Source organism: Ostrinia furnacalis, unplaced genomic scaffold, assembly GCF_004193835.3.
Source record: "Ostrinia furnacalis isolate ACB-3 unplaced genomic scaffold, ASM419383v2 OfSCF0587, whole genome shotgun sequence".
NCBI classification, from domain to species: Eukaryota; Metazoa; Arthropoda; class Insecta; order Lepidoptera; family Crambidae; genus Ostrinia; species Ostrinia furnacalis.
Window position 1 is genome coordinate 107,244 of NW_021130826.1, and position 18,219 is coordinate 125,462.

An 18,219-nucleotide genomic window follows, 5' to 3' on the forward strand; every position below is an offset into this window, starting at 1 on the left:
GTATCGGGTGCGGTGGGATAGCTTTTGTATCATAAGCAAGGGAAATTGGATGTGATTCGAGAATCTTATAAATGACGAATGCGATTGAGCGCCATACATTATGCAAATTTTTGTGTCAAGATCAACAACAATAACTGAAAGCGTTCCAAATTCCAATGTTATTTGTTTACTTCGTTTTAGATGACTATGTTAGTTATAACCTCTTCAGTTTACTTCGTTTTAGATGTCTAATGTCTATGTTAGTAATAACCTCTTCATAAATGTATACGGCACCTGAGGGATATAACGCAGACTAGTTTATTATATTGTAACTGTAACCGCGCCCCAAGTTGGGTAAATACTTATAAATAATAAAGTAACGTTTTCGAGCATGTGGAAAAAAGGATTTCCCTTTATGGACCTTTGAATCTTGTTTAGGGAATACAAAAACTAACGAGATATTTAGGCGTAAAAGGGGCGAGAAACGCTTCGAACAGGTTAAAGACTAGTTATAACGATAAAAAATCGTTTCCAGTACAAATAACGAGTGGTTTTGAATATAATCATGGCAATGTTTTCAAAAATGAATTTTTTGTTTTTTTTTTCATACAACTTTAAAGACGATTTTTTTTAAACTTGTACATTTTATCTACTATCGTTCTCCTTAGCAGATATATTTCGGAGATCTGCTTCACTTACAATACAATCTCGGAGTCTGCCTCAACTATAAGTGCTGATGGTTGTCTGCATCGATGGATTACGCGGTCCATCGCGGTGGCGTCACTTTCGCATATTTTTTGTTACATCGCTGCGGAATCAATGTTACGTCGCTACTGCATAACTGTTACGTCGCTGCGGCGTCACTGTTATGTCGCTGTTGCGTCACTGTTACGTAGCTGCGGCGTCACTGTGGCGGGCGAGGCGGCAGCGGGCCCGGGCCCCGAGTGCCGCAGCCGCGTGGCCGCTTCAAGCGCTGGCCGGCAGCGCTGCAGCGCTGTCACAGCGGACGTACCTTGATGTGCGGCAGAGCGAGCAGCCTCCTCATCTCGTGGATGGCGGACGCGGTGGCGGGCGAGACGCGTGGCCGCTTCAAGCGCTGGCCGGCAGCGCTGCAGCGCTGTCACAGCGGACGTACCTTGATGTGCGGCAGAGCGAGCAGCCTCCTCATCTCGTGGATGGCGGACGCGGTAGCGGGCGAGCCGCGTGGCCGCTTTAAGGCGATTAGTGTCCTCAATCCGCGTAAAATGGTCATTTTGTAAAGCCTACTCCTCTTTTACTGCTGGACAGAAATAGTTGAAAAAAATATATGTTATACAACAGTTCAAGGACTACATTTGACACGTTTGAATTTTTCCTACGTCTCTTTGTTGTGGATTAAAAAAATAAATACGGGACATCGATTTTTTACTTCAATTCCCTACTCCTCCCAAACGGCTATGTTAATTTTAAAGATTTTTGCATGAATAGATTAAGAATTCTTTAATCTTTAAATGACACGTTGCGTTTTTCAATCGAACATTACTTTCATTCATAAATTTTACTTTTGATAAATTCCGAACGTTTTGCTGTTGAGGGGGCCTTCGCGGGGTGCGGGCGGCAGTCGGCCGCTGGCCTTCAGACGGGGAGGTTGTGTTACTCGCTGCAAACTGACATTAGCGATCAAAATGAATTTTTTCTAATAGGTTTCTATTTATTTTTAATGCATATTTTGTTTTCCGTTTTAAAGAAACACTTATCTACGTTATTAAAATTTAATATAAATATTGCACTAGGTAGCAATGATCCAGGTAATTGGTTATCGTAAATATTATAATACTAGCTTTCCGCCCGCGGCTTCGCCCGCGTGGAATTTTGTCTGTCACAGAAAAACTTTATCGCGCGCGTCCCTGTTTCAAAAACCGGGATAAAAACTATCCTATGTTGTTTCCCGGGACTCAAACTATCTCTATGCCAAATTTCATCAAAATCGGTTGCGAGGTTTAAGCGGGAAAGCGTAACAGACAGACAGACAGACAGACAGACAGACAGACAGACAGAGTTACTTTCGCATTTATAATATTAGTTGGGATAGTTGGGATTAAGTTAGTTTTATTTCAAATTCAATTTTTTATTGCACATTAAGTGTCTTTACACAAGGTCTTAAATCAATAACAATTAAACTTCAAACTAAATAATACTTAAACAGTTAACAATGTATAGATAAGTTTGTAAGTAAATATAAGAATTATTTTTAGAGGCATGGTTCAGTAATCGAGCGGAGGTCAATAAAAAGGCAATCAAACAGTCCAATTACTAGCACGGGTCAACACAAATCAATCGGTTATTGATCACGAAACTTCACAAAAAAACAAAGGAGAGAATATGTCGACAGATCGCCAAAGCAAAAAGCAGACAGACCTCGTATAAAAACACAATATTAAAAAAAATACATATCTATTTGTTTGTAACCAAATTCTATTATTAAAATTCTAAGGCTGAGTTGCACCATCTTACTTTAACTTTAACAAACGTCAAAATTCTGTCAAACTCCATACAAAAAGGACCGGTTACCGTTATAGTTACGGTCAAAGTTAGGTGGTGCAACTCAGCCTAAAACTAAGAGAGATTGAAGAAAAAGAAACATTTCGTTTTAAACCTTAACCGTATGACAATAAAGTGCACAATGGTATTTCGTATTGCAACCTAAGCCCTGATTGTCTCTTATTGATCGTAGTAAAAATATAGTAAAATGCGTAACCAATTAGAGACGCGGTGAGCACGTGACCGGAGCGATGCGCTTACGCTAAAATTTCTACAAAGTGGTCAGGCGGAAGAGGCCCCGATAGTACCTTGATGTGCGGCAGAGCGAGCCTCATCTCGTGGATGGCGGACGCGGTGGCGGGCCGACGCGGCGGGACGCGTGGCCGCTTCAAGCGCTTGCCGGCAGCGCTGCAGCGCTGTCACAGCGGACGTACCTTGATGTGCGGCAGCCGCGTGGCCGCTTCAAGCGCTGGCCGGCAGCGCTGCAGCGCTGTCACAGCGGACGTACCTTGATGTGCGGCAGCCGCGTGGCCGCTTCAAGCGCTGGCCGGCAGCGCTGCAGCGCTGTCACAGCGGACGTACCTTGATGTGCGGCAGAGCGAGCAGCCTCCTCATCTCGTGGATGGCGGACGCGGTGGCGGGCGAGGCGGCGGCGGGCCCGGGCCCCGAGTGCCGCAGCCGCGTGGCCGCTTCAAGCGCTTGCCGGCAGCGCTGGCGGCCTTCTGCAGCGGGCGCCCGGCCGCTTGTCACCACCACTGTGCAGGCTATGCGGTCGTACACCTAGGACGAAGACATCCATGATAATATCAAGCAAGACATTTTACTTTTTATACACATTTTATAGTCGCAACTGAGAGCCAAAGCACACGATGCTTTGCGGCGCCGCAGCGCTCGTGTGCCCGCCACAGATATTTCTATGTAAGACGACACAGCGACACCGCTTAGGCGTCATACCGCCGCCGCAACGCATCGTGAGCTTTGGCTCTCAGATAGCCGCCTGACTTAGTGGTGTCCGACCTGTACTATATCAGAAGTCGTGGGTGCGATGTCTACATATTACAACTTCCACATTTTAACCTGAGGCAGACAAGACCTGAACACAAGGATGTGCCGGAAATGCATGCGAAACTTAAACTAAAGCGATGTGATGTTAGAAGCCACGATATGATGATAGCCCAACGGTGAAGGGGTCGGACTAGCCGACTCGAAATCCGAGGAACGCGGGATCGAATCCCGCCGCCGCTCGACTATTGTAGTGAGACCAAGCATATTTAGCTTAGTACGTACGAGGGGCTAACGAGACTATTAGTATTTTTTAAACAAATTAATTAATTTTCTTTAAAAAAAGATGTTAAGTTACCTCTAAGAGGGCTCTCAGCTGCAAATCATCGAGGACGCTATGGAACAGATCGGGGTCCATGAACAGCGGCCCATCTTGCAGCACCGCCACGTCATCCAGTGATTCGGCCACTAGGTTCACAGCTGTAGACAAAAAAAATATAAGTTAGCACGATTGAACGCCCCACTATGAAGAGACCAGTCAGTGATATTGCACATTTAGCATATTGGAAAAAGTAAAGCAAACACCCGGTTTGAATACCGAAAACAGCATCATCGAAATCACCACTGTCCCGAAGTCAGCGCAGGCGTCTCCGAAAACATCAATGTTCCCGAAGTCAATACACGCTACCAACCATATTTAATTTTGCGCTCACTAGTTGGCGCCACTGTCATTTACTAGTGGAAGACAGTAGCGCCATCTGGTGAGACGGGGTGACGTAATTTGCTTCTACATACCGTCTGGCCAGCGTGGGAAGTGTTGGCCTAATCTTCCATTTGCCTCCATTTCCAGAGCGTAGTGTGTACAATAAAGACTAAATGACCTGATGATGATGACGTAATCCCACACATGGAGGTGATCCAAAACTTTAGATTGTTATGACCATGTGGGATTTAGATTTTCAACCACATTAAAGAAGCTAAAGGGGAATTGCTTCTTCCGAGCGGGTGCTGTGCTTGAGGACCAAGGTCCTTAACCATCTTGGTTTTCTTTAGTCATGGCGGAGAACTTTGGTACAGCGATGCAGGATTGCAGGCGCGCTGGCGTGTGCCATAGTAAGCAAGCTACCACACTGGCGGATTGCAAGCGTTTTCAAAGCGGAGCGGAGACGAGGGAACTGGGAAGGAAGGGGAACACGAGGCCAAAACTCGCGACGTCTCCGCCGTGCAGCGTGACTTCTTCGCCGCGGACACGCAGCGTGTTCGCTGCGCCACCGCTCCGATTTGAAATCGCTTGTCAGTGTGGCAAGGCCCAGGTAGGTGTCAGCGCCATCTGTTGGGTGATGACAGTAGTGGCGTGTCGATAGGCCGGGTTCCCACTATGCCGGACCGGCAGATCTCCCGGTCCGGTAAAATCGCCGGAAGGCCTAGCGGCGGTACAAATTGTATGAAGCTGTTCACATTATCCCGGATCCGGCTTTTTCGCCGGGCCCGGCATTTTTACCGAGCGTTTTGTCGCTACAAAATGCCGGCAGAATCACCGGACCGGAGTAATGTGAACGAGTTGCGGACCACCCCGCCGCGCCCGTGCTTCCCGCCCCGCCCGTGCTCCCCGCACTTCATTCGGCTCGGATTTCGGATCCAGTGATCCGGTGTAATGTGAACACTGAACACTCTTGTCCGGTGTCCGGTTTCCGGCAGAAATGCCGGTCCGGCATAGTGGGAACCCGGCCATAGATGTCGCCACAACCACACGGTAGGGTCACTGACCGGCTGCGCTGGCCTCCTCCAGCATGAGCTGGTGGCTGGCGGGCGCGTCCTCGTCCTCCTCGTCGTCGACTGCAGGCGCCGGCTGTTGGACTTCTGTATTATTATATACTGACCGGCTGCGCTGGCCTCCTCCAGCATGAGCTGGTGGCTGGCGGGCGCGTCCTCGTCCTCCTCGTCGTCGACTGCAGGCGCCGGCTGTTGGACTTCTGTATTATTATATACTGACCGGCTGCGCTGGCCTCCTCCAGCATGAGCTGGTGGCTGGCGGGCGCGTCCTCGTCCTCCTCGTCGTCGACTGCAGGCGCCGGCTGTTGGACTTCTGTATTATTATATACTGACCGGCTGCGCTGGCCTCCTCCAGCATGAGCTGGTGGCTGGCGGGCGCGTCCTCGTCCTCCTCGTCGTCGACTGCAGGCGCCGGCTGTTGGACTTCTGTATTATTATATACTGACCGGCTGCGCTGGCCTCCTCCAGCATGAGCTGGTGGCTGGCGGGCGCGTCCTCGTCCTCCTCGTCGTCGACTGCAGGCGCCGGCTGTTGGACTTCTGTATTATTATATACTGACCGGCTGCGCTGGCCTCCTCCAGCATGAGCTGGTGGCTGGCGGGCGCGTCCTCGTCCTCCTCGTCGTCGACTGCAGGCGCCGGCTGTTGGACTTCTGTATTATTATATACTGACCGGCTGCGCTGGCCTCCTCCAGCATGAGCTGGTGGCTGGCGGGCGCGTCCTCGTCCTCCTCGTCGTCGACTGCAGGCGCCGGCTGTTGGACTTCTGTATTATTATATACTGACCGGCTGCGCTGGCCTCCTCCAGCATGAGCTGGTGGCTGGCGGGCGCGTCCTCGTCCTCCTCGTCGTCGACTGCAGGCGCCGGCTGTTGGACTTCTGTATTATTATATACTGACCGGCTGCGCTGGCCTCCTCCAGCATGAGCTGGTGGCTGGCGGGCGCGTCCTCGTCCTCCTCGTCGTCGACTGCAGGCGCCGGCTGTTGGACTTCTGTATTATTATATACTGACCGGCTGCGCTGGCCTCCTCCAGCATGAGCTGGTGGCTGGCGGGCGCGTCCTCGTCCTCCTCGTCGTCGACTGCGCAAGCGCCGAGTGTCGCTGCTCGGAGGCGGCGCCGGCTGTTGAACTTCTTCAGCTCTTCCACAGTGCCGGAGAGGTGGATGCGGTTCTGCTTGTCACGATCCTGGAAATAAGGGTTATATTTAATAACTAAGAACATCATATCCACATAATTATTCATCATCACTTAAAAAGTACTTTCAAATTCTTTTTTTTTTTAAGCTAAGAGATGAAGTTCGTAATTACCCGAATCCATCTATGGGTCAGAACATCCTGAATGTTGATTCGTTGCGTATGATCCACAGTCAGCATGCGCTGGACCAAATCCTTGGCAGCGTCACTAATGTCATCCCAAAGGGGTGCATCGAACTGTAAGAAAAAAAACATGGAAGGTTAATATTCAGTTTCAGCAAGCCGTCAACTTCCATTAGCAAAATGGGAACCCCCTGTATCAATGACAGAATTTTAACTCTTTCTACAACTTTTGAATGTGTAAAAATCGCGTGAAACTGAATCACAACGGCTTCCATTCATCTGGATGAACTACACGAGAATTTAACAGGCTTCAATACAGAGGATAAAACATCACATTCTCTAGCTCAACTTACAATGTAAACACTAAGCTTACTAACCCGCAGTCTTCCGCGGCAGATAGCTTCAAACAGGCGCTCCCTGGTGCCAGTAAAAGGCAAGTTTCCCACCAGGAGAACGTGGAGAAGAATACCAGCTGCCCACACATCTACTGGCTTGCCATACAGCTGGCCAAACACCGTATGATCTACTTATAATATAATCTAGACATAAAGGGATTCTTACCCGCAGTCTTCCGCGGCAGATAGCTTCAAACAGCCGCTCCCTGGTGCCAGTAAAAGGCAAGTATCCCACCAGGAGAACGTGGAGAAGAATACCAGCTGCCCATACATCCACAAGCTTCCCATACAGTTGGCCAAACACCGTATGATCTACTTATAATCTAGACATAAAGGGATTCTTACACGCAGTCTTCCGCGGCAGATAGCTTCAAACGGGCGCTCCTTGGTGCCAATAAAAGGCAAGTATCCCACCAGTAGAACGTGGAAAACTACACCAGCTGCCCACATGTTAACAGTCTTCCCATACAACTGGACGAAACACTGTATGCTCTAGCTTACTTACCCGCAGTCTACCGCGGCAGATAGCTTCAAACAGGCGCTCCCTGGTGCCAGTAAAAGGCAAGTATCCCACCAGGAGAACGTGGAGAAGAATGCCAGCTGCCCACACATGCACAGGCTTCCCATACAGCTGGCCAAACACCGTATGATCTACTTATAATCTAGACATAAAGGACTCTTACCCGCAGTCTTCCGCGGCAAATAGCTTCAAACAGGCGCTCCCTGGTGCCAGTAAAAGGCAAGTATCCCACCAGTAGAACGTGGACAAATATCCCTGTAGCTTACTCGTCTACTGGCTTCCCATACAGCTGGATGAAATCCTCCATGCTCTAGCTCTACTTACAATCTAGACACAGATCTTACTTACCCGCAGTCTTCCGCGGCAAATAGCTTCAAACAGGCGCTCCCTGGTGCCAGTAAAAGGCAAGTATCCCACCAGGAGAACGTGAAGAAGAATACCAGCTGCCCACACATCCACTGGCTTGCCATACAGCTGGCTGGAGACCACTTCTGGGGCCATGTAGTGGGGAGTCCCGATACGGCCTGGAAGATTACCTAGGGTTAATCCATGTCTAAAGCCTGGTCCGTGAGCACGTACAATTTTGTCCAATGACCCCAAGCTACTCATCCTTATCGCTCGCGCGTAATTATATTGCTGTGCGACTGTGCGACGGGCGCCCGCAGTGAGTGTGCGAGCGCGACAGCAACATAATTACGCGCGAGCGATAGGGATGGGTAGCTTGGGGTCATTGGACAAAATTCTACGTGCTCACGGACCAGGCTTTAGTCAAAAGTAAGGCTATCGACATTGTTTTCATATTGGATACTGCAAAGCTGTAATAAGCTAACTTTTTCAGATAACATCAGGCATTTAGAGTCAAATGAAACCGACTATTTTTTTTAATTCACTGATATCGGAATGCAGTTAAAATGTCGTAGGTATCAGAATACAGATGGTACCAGCAGCAAGATAAATTACTTATGTTGAAAAAGTATTTTATAAAGACAGAAAATAGTATTGGAGAAAAAATACCTCCCTGTGACACACCAGAAAATAGTTATTATGCCAATCTGGTATCGATATATCGTTAAAATTGCTGACGGCCTTAAAGTAATGAGTAACAAAACTAGGCAATTGCCTGATATCCGTTGGAAATAGATAGGAATACTATTAATAATTTTAAAATTACAGTTATCCAATATGGTTCAGCCTTATTATCATACGCCTTAAAAGTTGTGTACATAAATAAATACAAAATTGGAAAGGGGTTAGTGTATTATTCACAGGTTGGAAGATGAATATAGCAGATACCTAAATAGTATTAGTAGACAGCCCATCATAACCATCACAAAATGTCAAATAATTTTGAAACTTATGCTGAAGAATATAATGATCAAACTCCATTGTGGTTGATGTGCTCTAGGTTGATGTGCTGCCAGCGGCTCGTTCTGGATAAAATGATACACAAGGATAATGAAGATACGTGAAATTCACTACGTAATTTTTTTATTAGAAAGGAGGGCCGGTGTAGAGTAAATGAAGTTCTCTGCTGGATAATAGTAAGGTAAATATTTTTTAAGAAAACTGCTATTTAACATCAATCTACGAAAACAACTATGAATTTAACATCAGTACTTTCTTACCACGAAACAAAAAAAAACATTATATTGTGCTTTTTATTTTACAGGAAGAAAAAAATATAAAATTACAGTGCTATACATCTTCTGTGAGAGCAGGTTTCTGTTATGAAATTCTTTAACATCTGGATTTTATCAAACTTTTACGTATATCAAGTGTTACTGTGGTGAGGTGCCATATTGGTGTAGACGGTAAATAAATTAAGCTGTAATAATCCTTAATGCCTGCTGCATAAGACAGGTAGGTGTCGATACGTGGTGATATGACGTGAGTGACATTTATTGCAATGTTGTGATAAGGTTTGAATTCCACTGGCGAGCTAAGAGAATTTAAAAAAAAATCATTTTTTTGTAATGCTGAACTAAAAAGTTTAAAATAAATACTTTACATTTTACTTTTTCATATCTGTGACGAATTCTCTGTTAATATTTGAAAGTTTACTCACAAAAGTGTGTACATATGTACTGTGGTAAATAATAAAGGTTCGGCCAAACCAACGCGTTCAGCGTGCGGGCGCGATAGCAAACAGATGTCGTGTATGAATTTGTAGCGATGAGTTCACATCAACGCGTCCTGTCATTGGTCGCGGCGATCTATGAACGCGCAGTAATCGCCATCGCCGACGCGATCTGCACGCGTTGGTTTGGCTGAGGCTTTAATCGTTATAATTAATGCTCGCTTAGCTCGAACAGTGGTATTATTAGTTGCACAATGTCCATGCAGTTAGGTCACAAATGGTCCGAAGTCAGGTCAACTTCTTACCATATTCGTCTGATTTCAGATACGCTTGGCCCATATGACCCATAAGTGGTCGGGTGTCCATCACCAGTTCTGTACAATACAATCTGACGTCATCATCTTCATACAAAACGAATGAATACCTAAATAATAAATTGTGGTCACTGTGATTTTTGTGGAATAACTAGTAAATTATGGATTTATTAGTATAATTCAATTACTCTGAAACCTCAAAGAAATCGATACTCGAGCAAAATACATTTGCACTTTTAACCATTAATGTATTTTAGACCATACTTGTGACAAATTGTAGTGACAAGTATTTTTTTCTTGTAAAGTGAAAATTCTATTGTGCATTCGCTAAAGAGGAAAAGATTAGAACCTAAATAAATATGTAGAAAATTATTCATTCACAAATGATAACGTAATCTGCATAAAGTTAAATTCATACTGCAAAATGGCGTATGTATTTGCATGAGACCGAGGTGTGGCTCACACATGCACCGGTTTGTGGTCCATACAGAGCACGCATCGCATACACAATGAAGTATGAATACACCTTTAAGCATGCTACAAGCTAAGAGAACTACTGATATCAGTAATGGAAATGCAATTTCTAGGTCCAACCAACTAATAATTTAGACTTATATTATATGTAGTAAAAAATAGAGAGAAAGGAGTCCCTATTACAGTTATCTTCATAAGAGGAGGAGTCAGGTGAAACGTGTCAACATCTAGATCGCTCAATGACCCAAATACGGCACTTGATAAAAGAAGAAAGATGTCTGAGATACGAGTACGTCAGTCAAAGAATCTCAGTCGATAAAAGAAGCACGATAAAAGTGGAAGATAAAAGCCGCCTAATAATATCTAGAACCCTCCATAAAACAATCACATCGAGGCAGAACGTCACTAAATAAATGACTGAGATAGGTCACTCAAAAATGACTCAAATACGTCACAGAAATTACTTAGACTTATGCCCGTTTTCACCATCAATCGCTAATTTTTGAGTGACCCCTATGGTGACACATAACAGGCATTTTGTTTTCATAGGAGTCACTTTGTATTAGGGATTGATGGTGAAAACAGGCATTAGTCACTTGACAAAAGAATCACGACTCAAATACGTCCCTTAACAAAATAAGTCGTAAATGTCTCTTTTATTGCACTAATTGGGTTCTCAAAAAGCGCCTAACGACTCAGCTGACGTCATTACCCGGCGGCGTGCGATGCGCGTTCGGCGCGGGCAGCTGTGCGGCGACGCCGAACCCGCCCAGCTTGACCGGCGCGCAGTTGTCGCGCCCGGCCAGCAGCACGCAGCGCGGCCGCACGCCGCGGTGCACTATGGCGTTCGCGGCAGGAGCGGAGACAGTTTACAAGGAGGGTGGTTGTGACCTCGGTCACTAATAAAGGAGAATGCTTGATAATGGAAGCACAAGGACTCAGATAAGTTACTCAAAGACGCTAAATGATTCAGATATTCTGCTTGACAAAGAAACACGACCTAGATTTGTCACCAGTAACTCAGACCGTCAATCAATAAATGACTGAGATATGTCACTAAATGACTCCGATACGTCACTCTATAAATGACTCGGATACGTCACTATAAATGACTCGGATACGTCACTAAATGACTCGGATACGTCACTAAATGACTCGGATACGTCACTCAAATGACTCAGATACGTCACTCAAAAAAAAAGGTCATAGTCATACGCGTCATTTGGTAAAACGTCAGATTACGTCATCACCTGGCGGCGTGCGGTGCGCGCTGGGCGCGGGCAGCTGTGCGGCGACGCCGAACCCGCCCAGCTTGACCGGCGCGCAGTTGTCGCGCCCGGCCAGCAGCACGCAGTGCGGCCGCACGTCTCGGTGCACTATGTCGTTCTCGTGGCAGTAGCGGAGCGCTTCGAGAATCTGACGCATGTAGTGGCTGGAAGATGAGCAGAGGTGGAATTGTGTAAAGCAATCGTTATCATTTGACAGTTCATAACATACGATTATTCTGTCAGTCAAACGCTTTGTTTAACGGACTTTATCATACGTTTGAACTGTCAAATGATTACGATTGCTTTACAAAATTCCAACAAAGATTGAAAGATGTTTAGTTCAGATTTATGCTTCAACCACACCATCGCATGGAGATCGCCATCGCCGCACTATGGAGCGAAATTGCGATTTATGGACATAGCGATTTTTTTCACAATTTCTATTTGAAAAAAATACCTATCGATAGGTTACGTTATTCTGATGAATAAATGCTGCACAAGTTTTTCTCTAAAACCAATAGTTTGACTGGAAAAAAATATTTTCCATTTTCGTTGTATGGAATGAAACATAAAGTGGTCGATTTCGACTAAGCCTTGACAGATTTTGCTTTGAAACTACTTGAGCCTTGTTCTATGGCTTGTTGACTATAATCCTAGACTAACAGCGCGCGCACAAAGTTGCCCGTTCAGAAGTTATGAGGTTCCGAAAAATGAAAATTAAAGTAAGTAAAATTGACTTTTCTTTAGATAAGACGACAAGAGAAAGGTTAATTACATTACTAAAGTATATAATTTTCATGTTTTAGTTGAATCTTTAAAGATTTATACCCAAAAAAAGATACTTTTACTTACTTTAATTTTCATTTTTTGGAACCTCATAACTTCTGAACGGGCAACTTTGGGCGCGCGCTGTTAGTGCAGGATTATAGTCAACAAGCCATAGAACAAGGCTCAAGTAGTTTCAAAGCAAAATCTGTCAAGGCTTAGTCGAAATCGACCACTTTATGTTTCATTCCATACAACGAAAATGGAAAATATTTTTTTCCAGCCAAACTATTGGTTTTAGAGAAAAACGTTCATAATATTTATTCATCAGAATAACATACCCTATCGATAGGTATTTTTTTTAAACAGAAATTGTGAAAAAAAAATCGCTGATTTAATTCCTTTTAAGTTTATTAAAATGTGTTTTTAGCAGTAATTTAAGGTTAATTTACATTATTAACGTATAAAATCTTTATATTTTTGTTAAATCTTTAAAGATATTCCAAAAAAAAGTCACTTTTACTTACTTTTTTTTAATTTTTCAGAACCTCATAACTTGTGAACGGGCAACTTTGGATGCGCGCTGATAGCGTAGGATTACAGTCAACAAGCCATAGAACAAGGCTCAAGTAGTTTCAAAGCAAGATCTGTCAAGGCTTAGTCGAAATCGACCACTTTATGTTTCATTCCATACAACGAAAATGGAAAATATTTTTTTCCAGTCAAACTATTGGTTTTAGAGAAAAACTTGTGCAGCATTTATTCATCAGAATAACGTAACCTATCGATAGGTATTTTTTTCAAATAGAAATTGTGAAAAAAATCGCTATGTCCATAAATCGCAATTTCGCTCCATAGTGCGCCGGCGCGATCACGGCGCGATCAAAGGTCAATGACAGGTCGCGCGACCTATGATAGTTCACGATGGCGATGGCGATAGCTATCTGCACGCGTTGGTGTGGTTGAAGCTTTAGAAGTCACGATAGCGGTGAAGGGGTCGGACTGACCAACTCAAGATCCGAGGAACGCGGGTTCGAATCCCACCGCCGCTCGAGTATTGTGGTGAGCCCACTCGTACGTAACAAAAGGATAATTATTTAGCTTACCACGAGGGGCTAACGAATCGGAATTTGTATTGCACAAATTACTAATTCTTTAAAAAAAAACATTACTTCTAAGAAGTTTGAAGGATTATTCAGAGATGGTGAAGGCGTTTACGACGCGATTTGAATAGATTTTATCCCAACATAGTTAATCTGACCACTTGTCTACTTCACTAACAGAAGGCATAAATTCATTCTAGTTGCTTTGAATTTTGAAATCAATAAAATATCACTCAATTAAACTCGCGATGACTCGACCTAATGACGTAATATTCTCCATGGCAATACAAAATATCAAACTAGGATATCACTACCCTATTGACAAACAGACAAACGATGCGATTTCGTCGCACATCTAGAATCGTGTTAGATTAATTTTTTTTTCTTGTTGTCATAAATCCCTGATAAATTGTACATGTAAGTATAACAAGATAATCTTCCTTTTTGGGTTTATTAAAATGACGTAATATAATGGATATTTATCACATAAAAATTCAGAATGTACAAAAACTTTCCTGTTAGTAATAAAATGGTTTCAAGGATGGTAAAATTACTTTACTACAAATTATGCATGTTAGTTATTACTTACCATGCCACGGCTTCGCTGTAAACAAATCCAGCTGTGGCCCTGCGAACCACCTCAAAGCAGAGGTCAGAGCCATCCATACTGAAAATCACATACAACACAAATTATTTCATGTTCATAGAAAAAATGTTGATTAAACTATATTGAGAAGCTAATGATAACTCAATCATTAGGTAATTAAATAATGATCGACTTAAAAGCATGAATAAAACAGATTAAACATCTTATAATTTTTGTAAGCAGAAGTGAAATCATCAGTATTATTATTCAATCAACTTAAACCGTTAGCCTAAAACCTGTGGTGACTTCTGCATTTGTAATAGGTAAAAAGTTTGTGTGCTGTCAAAATGACCTGAAACTTACTATTCAAAGACCATGTAGAGCATTCCCTCGGAGCTGTAAGTCTCGAGGAGCTCCACAATGTGCGGATGTTTCAGCATGTGGCATATCGTAGCCTCACGCTTCAGATCTGAAATTGTTAACAAATAATATTATGTATTTCCTTTTTACTTATTAAAAACAACTCTCCTCTCAATAGTCTCTGATGTTTTGCTGTAATAAATAATAATAATAAAAATAAATAATGTAATGTGACATGGCAAAGACTTTTTGAATTTGAATTAGTCAACCATGTCTGTACTGTACCATTTCTTTTACGTATCTCTTAATTTTTTTATCATTTTGGTGTACAATATTGTGTTATCTATGTATTACTAAGAGCTCTCTGTTATTTACCGTTGTTTACCAAGACTTTATTAATATAAATAAACATTCTCAGTGAAACTGCTGCCAAGACGTAGTTAAAATTTGTAATGCATCATCAATTCAATGACTGGGAAGAAAATTGTTTGCGTAGAGCAAAAATTATTTGTCACAGTCTCTATTTGGCAAATGAATATGACGAATTCAATAGTTCTAGCAAAAGTTTTATAGATTTCTAACATTGCATGAGGAAGTAACTTGAATTAAAACTATTTGTTAGTCCATTATTAGTAAATTTTAGCTTAGTTGAGATGCCATGCAAACCTATGTTACTCAATGTAATTTTTTGGGATTACCCTTCTAATTAGGGTGTTGAACTATAAAAAATAAAATTGTACCTGCAGTACTCAATCCGGGGCTCGCAGTGAAGCGAGCAACATCAACGATTTTGACAGCAAATTGCTGACCGGTCTGGCGGTGCACACATCTTCGCACCAAGCTGAATGGTCCCCTAGTAGAAATAATTTAAGTTTAATGAAGGTTCTGGGGTTTTGGAGACAGCATAGAATAATAGGCAGAATAAATGATGAAAGGATAAAATCTGGCCGTCTTTGGGATGGATTTAGTGGACAGGGTTAAACCAACAGACAACAATGAAAAATGTGGAGCCTTAGGTCCAGAGAATATTGTGCTAGGGACATTTTATGAAATATTGAAATGACTTATATTAAAATTATCATACAGACTCTTAACACAAATAATCATTTAATTTAATAGATTCTTAGTTCTTACTACTTGTGATTGATTTGATCCTTATGATCAGAGTAAGTTTATTTTAGCTAAGCAGCAAGTAAAAATACATGAAATTGGTATTTGTTGACTTGATTTACTTTCTTAGTCAAGTCATATTATTTCAATAGTTAAGTGTAATGAGAAGTCTGACCTGACTATCTTCATTAGGTACATATTAATTTCTGTCTGTCACTAACTACGAAATGTGCACACTAAATTATTACTTTGTAGACTTCTTATTGATGCATGATTTAAAAGTATTTAATGCTAATTAATTTAAACAAATAGTGACATGAAATAAATGTATCACTTTATAACTTGATGTTTCATTATAGCAAAAAGCAATTATAATTTTTTAGTGCAGAAACTGTTGATAAATTACAATTTTACATTATGATATAATTATTTTGTAATAGTGTTTTGATAAATTTAATACATTTTAGACTAATTTGATACAGACTAACATTTTAATATTTAATGATTAACCAGGTCTTACAATCACTACAGAGACTGGACCTACATTCAAAATATTACGCGCGCTTTATTTGCAAAGGCTCGTGAGTCTGACAATTTCATCCAAGGTTGGGCTCAAAAGTGTACTTACTTCCCAATTATTTCGCAGAGCTCGTACACATCGTCGAATAGCACTTCGTCTTCAGCCATTATGATCCAACACAAGCACAGTTCACCAGATCTCAGAAAAAGGTTTCAAACATTTTCACACAGCCTTCCGTGCCCAGGATAAAAAGGTTACGCCCAGGGAGTAAATTCTTAATTTCTAAAGCCACTAACTATTAAATGAACACCACTTGATATTTGAACAGGAAGTCTTGAGTTGTGATCGTAAATAAATCACGGAAAAACATGATTAACCCTAAATAGTGCATTTTATATCATAAAATTACGACTTGTATTTTCTAATACTATTTCAAAAAGGATATCAGAACAACATTAAAGATTCGGAAAGTAAAATACAATACTATAGTAAAATTACGTGCAGAATAGTGAATCTTATAATTAACTGTGTTAAAATAGCAAAATTATTAATTCGATTATTCTTCAAAATCAGAAAATAGTTTTATTTTCTTTTGACATTATATACTACGAGGGTTGCAAAAGTCTGTAGTGAAGTGAGCTGCGAATTGGAATCAATGTTGCCATTCTAAGACAAAAATGACCGATTAGTAGATTTAGTTATTTTTCCATAAATAGAATCTTTATTGGTATGATCAATGATGAAAATTATAATAAAAAAAATAGAATAATTTATATTTTGCGCCAATAAATAAAGATTGATAATATTTATTGGTAATTGACAGCAAAATATAAATATTATATATTGATGTAAGTCAAGGATGCACAAATCGCGGCCCGCCATCGATCTTATAAAAATAGGGTTATTGCACAGAATAATAATAAGTACTACGTACAGAAGTTTTACTTCGCGAAGGTATTTAAAAAAATGTATGCTCAATGTCATTAACAATATGGTGTAATTTAGCTTGTCTCAAGAGTCAAGCAAGTTTGTCAGAAGTTTTGTTGACAAACGTCAGTGATCGGTACTGCGCCGAAGCTATAGGGCTGACTTCGGTAAAATGATGTGACGTGAGGTGCCAATCTGCAGAAAATGGCGGAGGAAATACATGATTTAGCATGAATTATCATGAATAATATTAACTACTTATTTACCTCTCAGTGTCTTCAGGCAACTTAAAGAAGTACATTCTGTGTTTTTATTATTATTTAGGCAGTTAAATACTGCACAGTATTTAGTACACCATTTTCTTTATTTTTTTCCATCATACACAAGAATACGCGTGCGTGAGTCAATGTTCGCTCGTATGTGAGGCCTTGTCGAATAGTACTCTTGTAGGGGGCAATCGTGCGTGTTTTGTTTTCGATATAAACTCGCGGAGATGAACAGGCCTAGCAATTGTAACAATTTTAATTCTGAACCATTATTCATTTTTTTTATTTTCTGTGTCCCAAATATAAATAATAAATCAATATTATGTAATAATAATAGACGATGTGATACCATTCCGCAATAATTCGAAATCATAACTTTATTAAAAAATCATTAAACTTCATTGTGATCTTAAAAACTTAGTTAATTTTAAATTACCTGTAAATTACGATTATTGGTCGCAATGTAATTAGAAAAAGTAGGTAGTCTGATTGAATTGACAAAATACTGACGTCACTTGCCTAAAATGCCAATCAAAATCTATGGGAGAGTTTCGTTTTGTCAGTTTTAAAAGTAAGCACGTGAATTGATTATTGGTGTCAACACGTTTATTGACTTTATTAAAACAAATCGTCTGTTTCCAAATACTCAATTTAATGATTAATTCTGTTAAAGATACGTACAATTAATATTATGCCTAGGGGAACCNCAACAGGTTCCCCTACCTAAAAAAGTATTGTTTATCTAACCAAAGAAATATAAACTATCTTTACTAATTTTTGATAATGGCAAAATTTCCCGAAACAATAAGTTTTTACGTGGACCCTCAGGGAAGATCTTCTTATTTTTTTAAATAAATTATTATTGTTACTAACTAACTTACTTTAACATAGGCATAGTAAAGTGCATAATTTAGGATAAGTTAGGCTTTTTTTCAAGAGTGCG

At 41.6% G+C, this 18,219-nt stretch overlaps 1 protein-coding gene across 1 annotated transcript; it reads right to left on the bottom strand.

Annotated features, from left to right (window-relative positions):
* Positions 1-3,066: 3,066 nt before the first annotated feature.
* Positions 3,067-16,668, bottom strand: LOC114366232 (peripheral plasma membrane protein CASK). Its single transcript, XM_028323029.1, has 11 exons — positions 16,192-16,668; positions 15,194-15,306; positions 14,457-14,562; positions 14,097-14,174; positions 11,622-11,803; positions 9,889-9,957; positions 7,855-8,030; positions 6,583-6,705; positions 6,286-6,460; positions 3,860-3,981; positions 3,067-3,279 (listed from the first exon to the last, which is right to left on the bottom strand). Exons 1-11 carry the CDS (start codon positions 16,248-16,250, stop codon positions 3,067-3,069), a joined length of 1,416 nt encoding a protein of 471 aa, XP_028178830.1. The 5' UTR covers positions 16,251-16,668.
* Between the last annotated feature and the right edge of the window lie 1,551 nt (positions 16,669-18,219).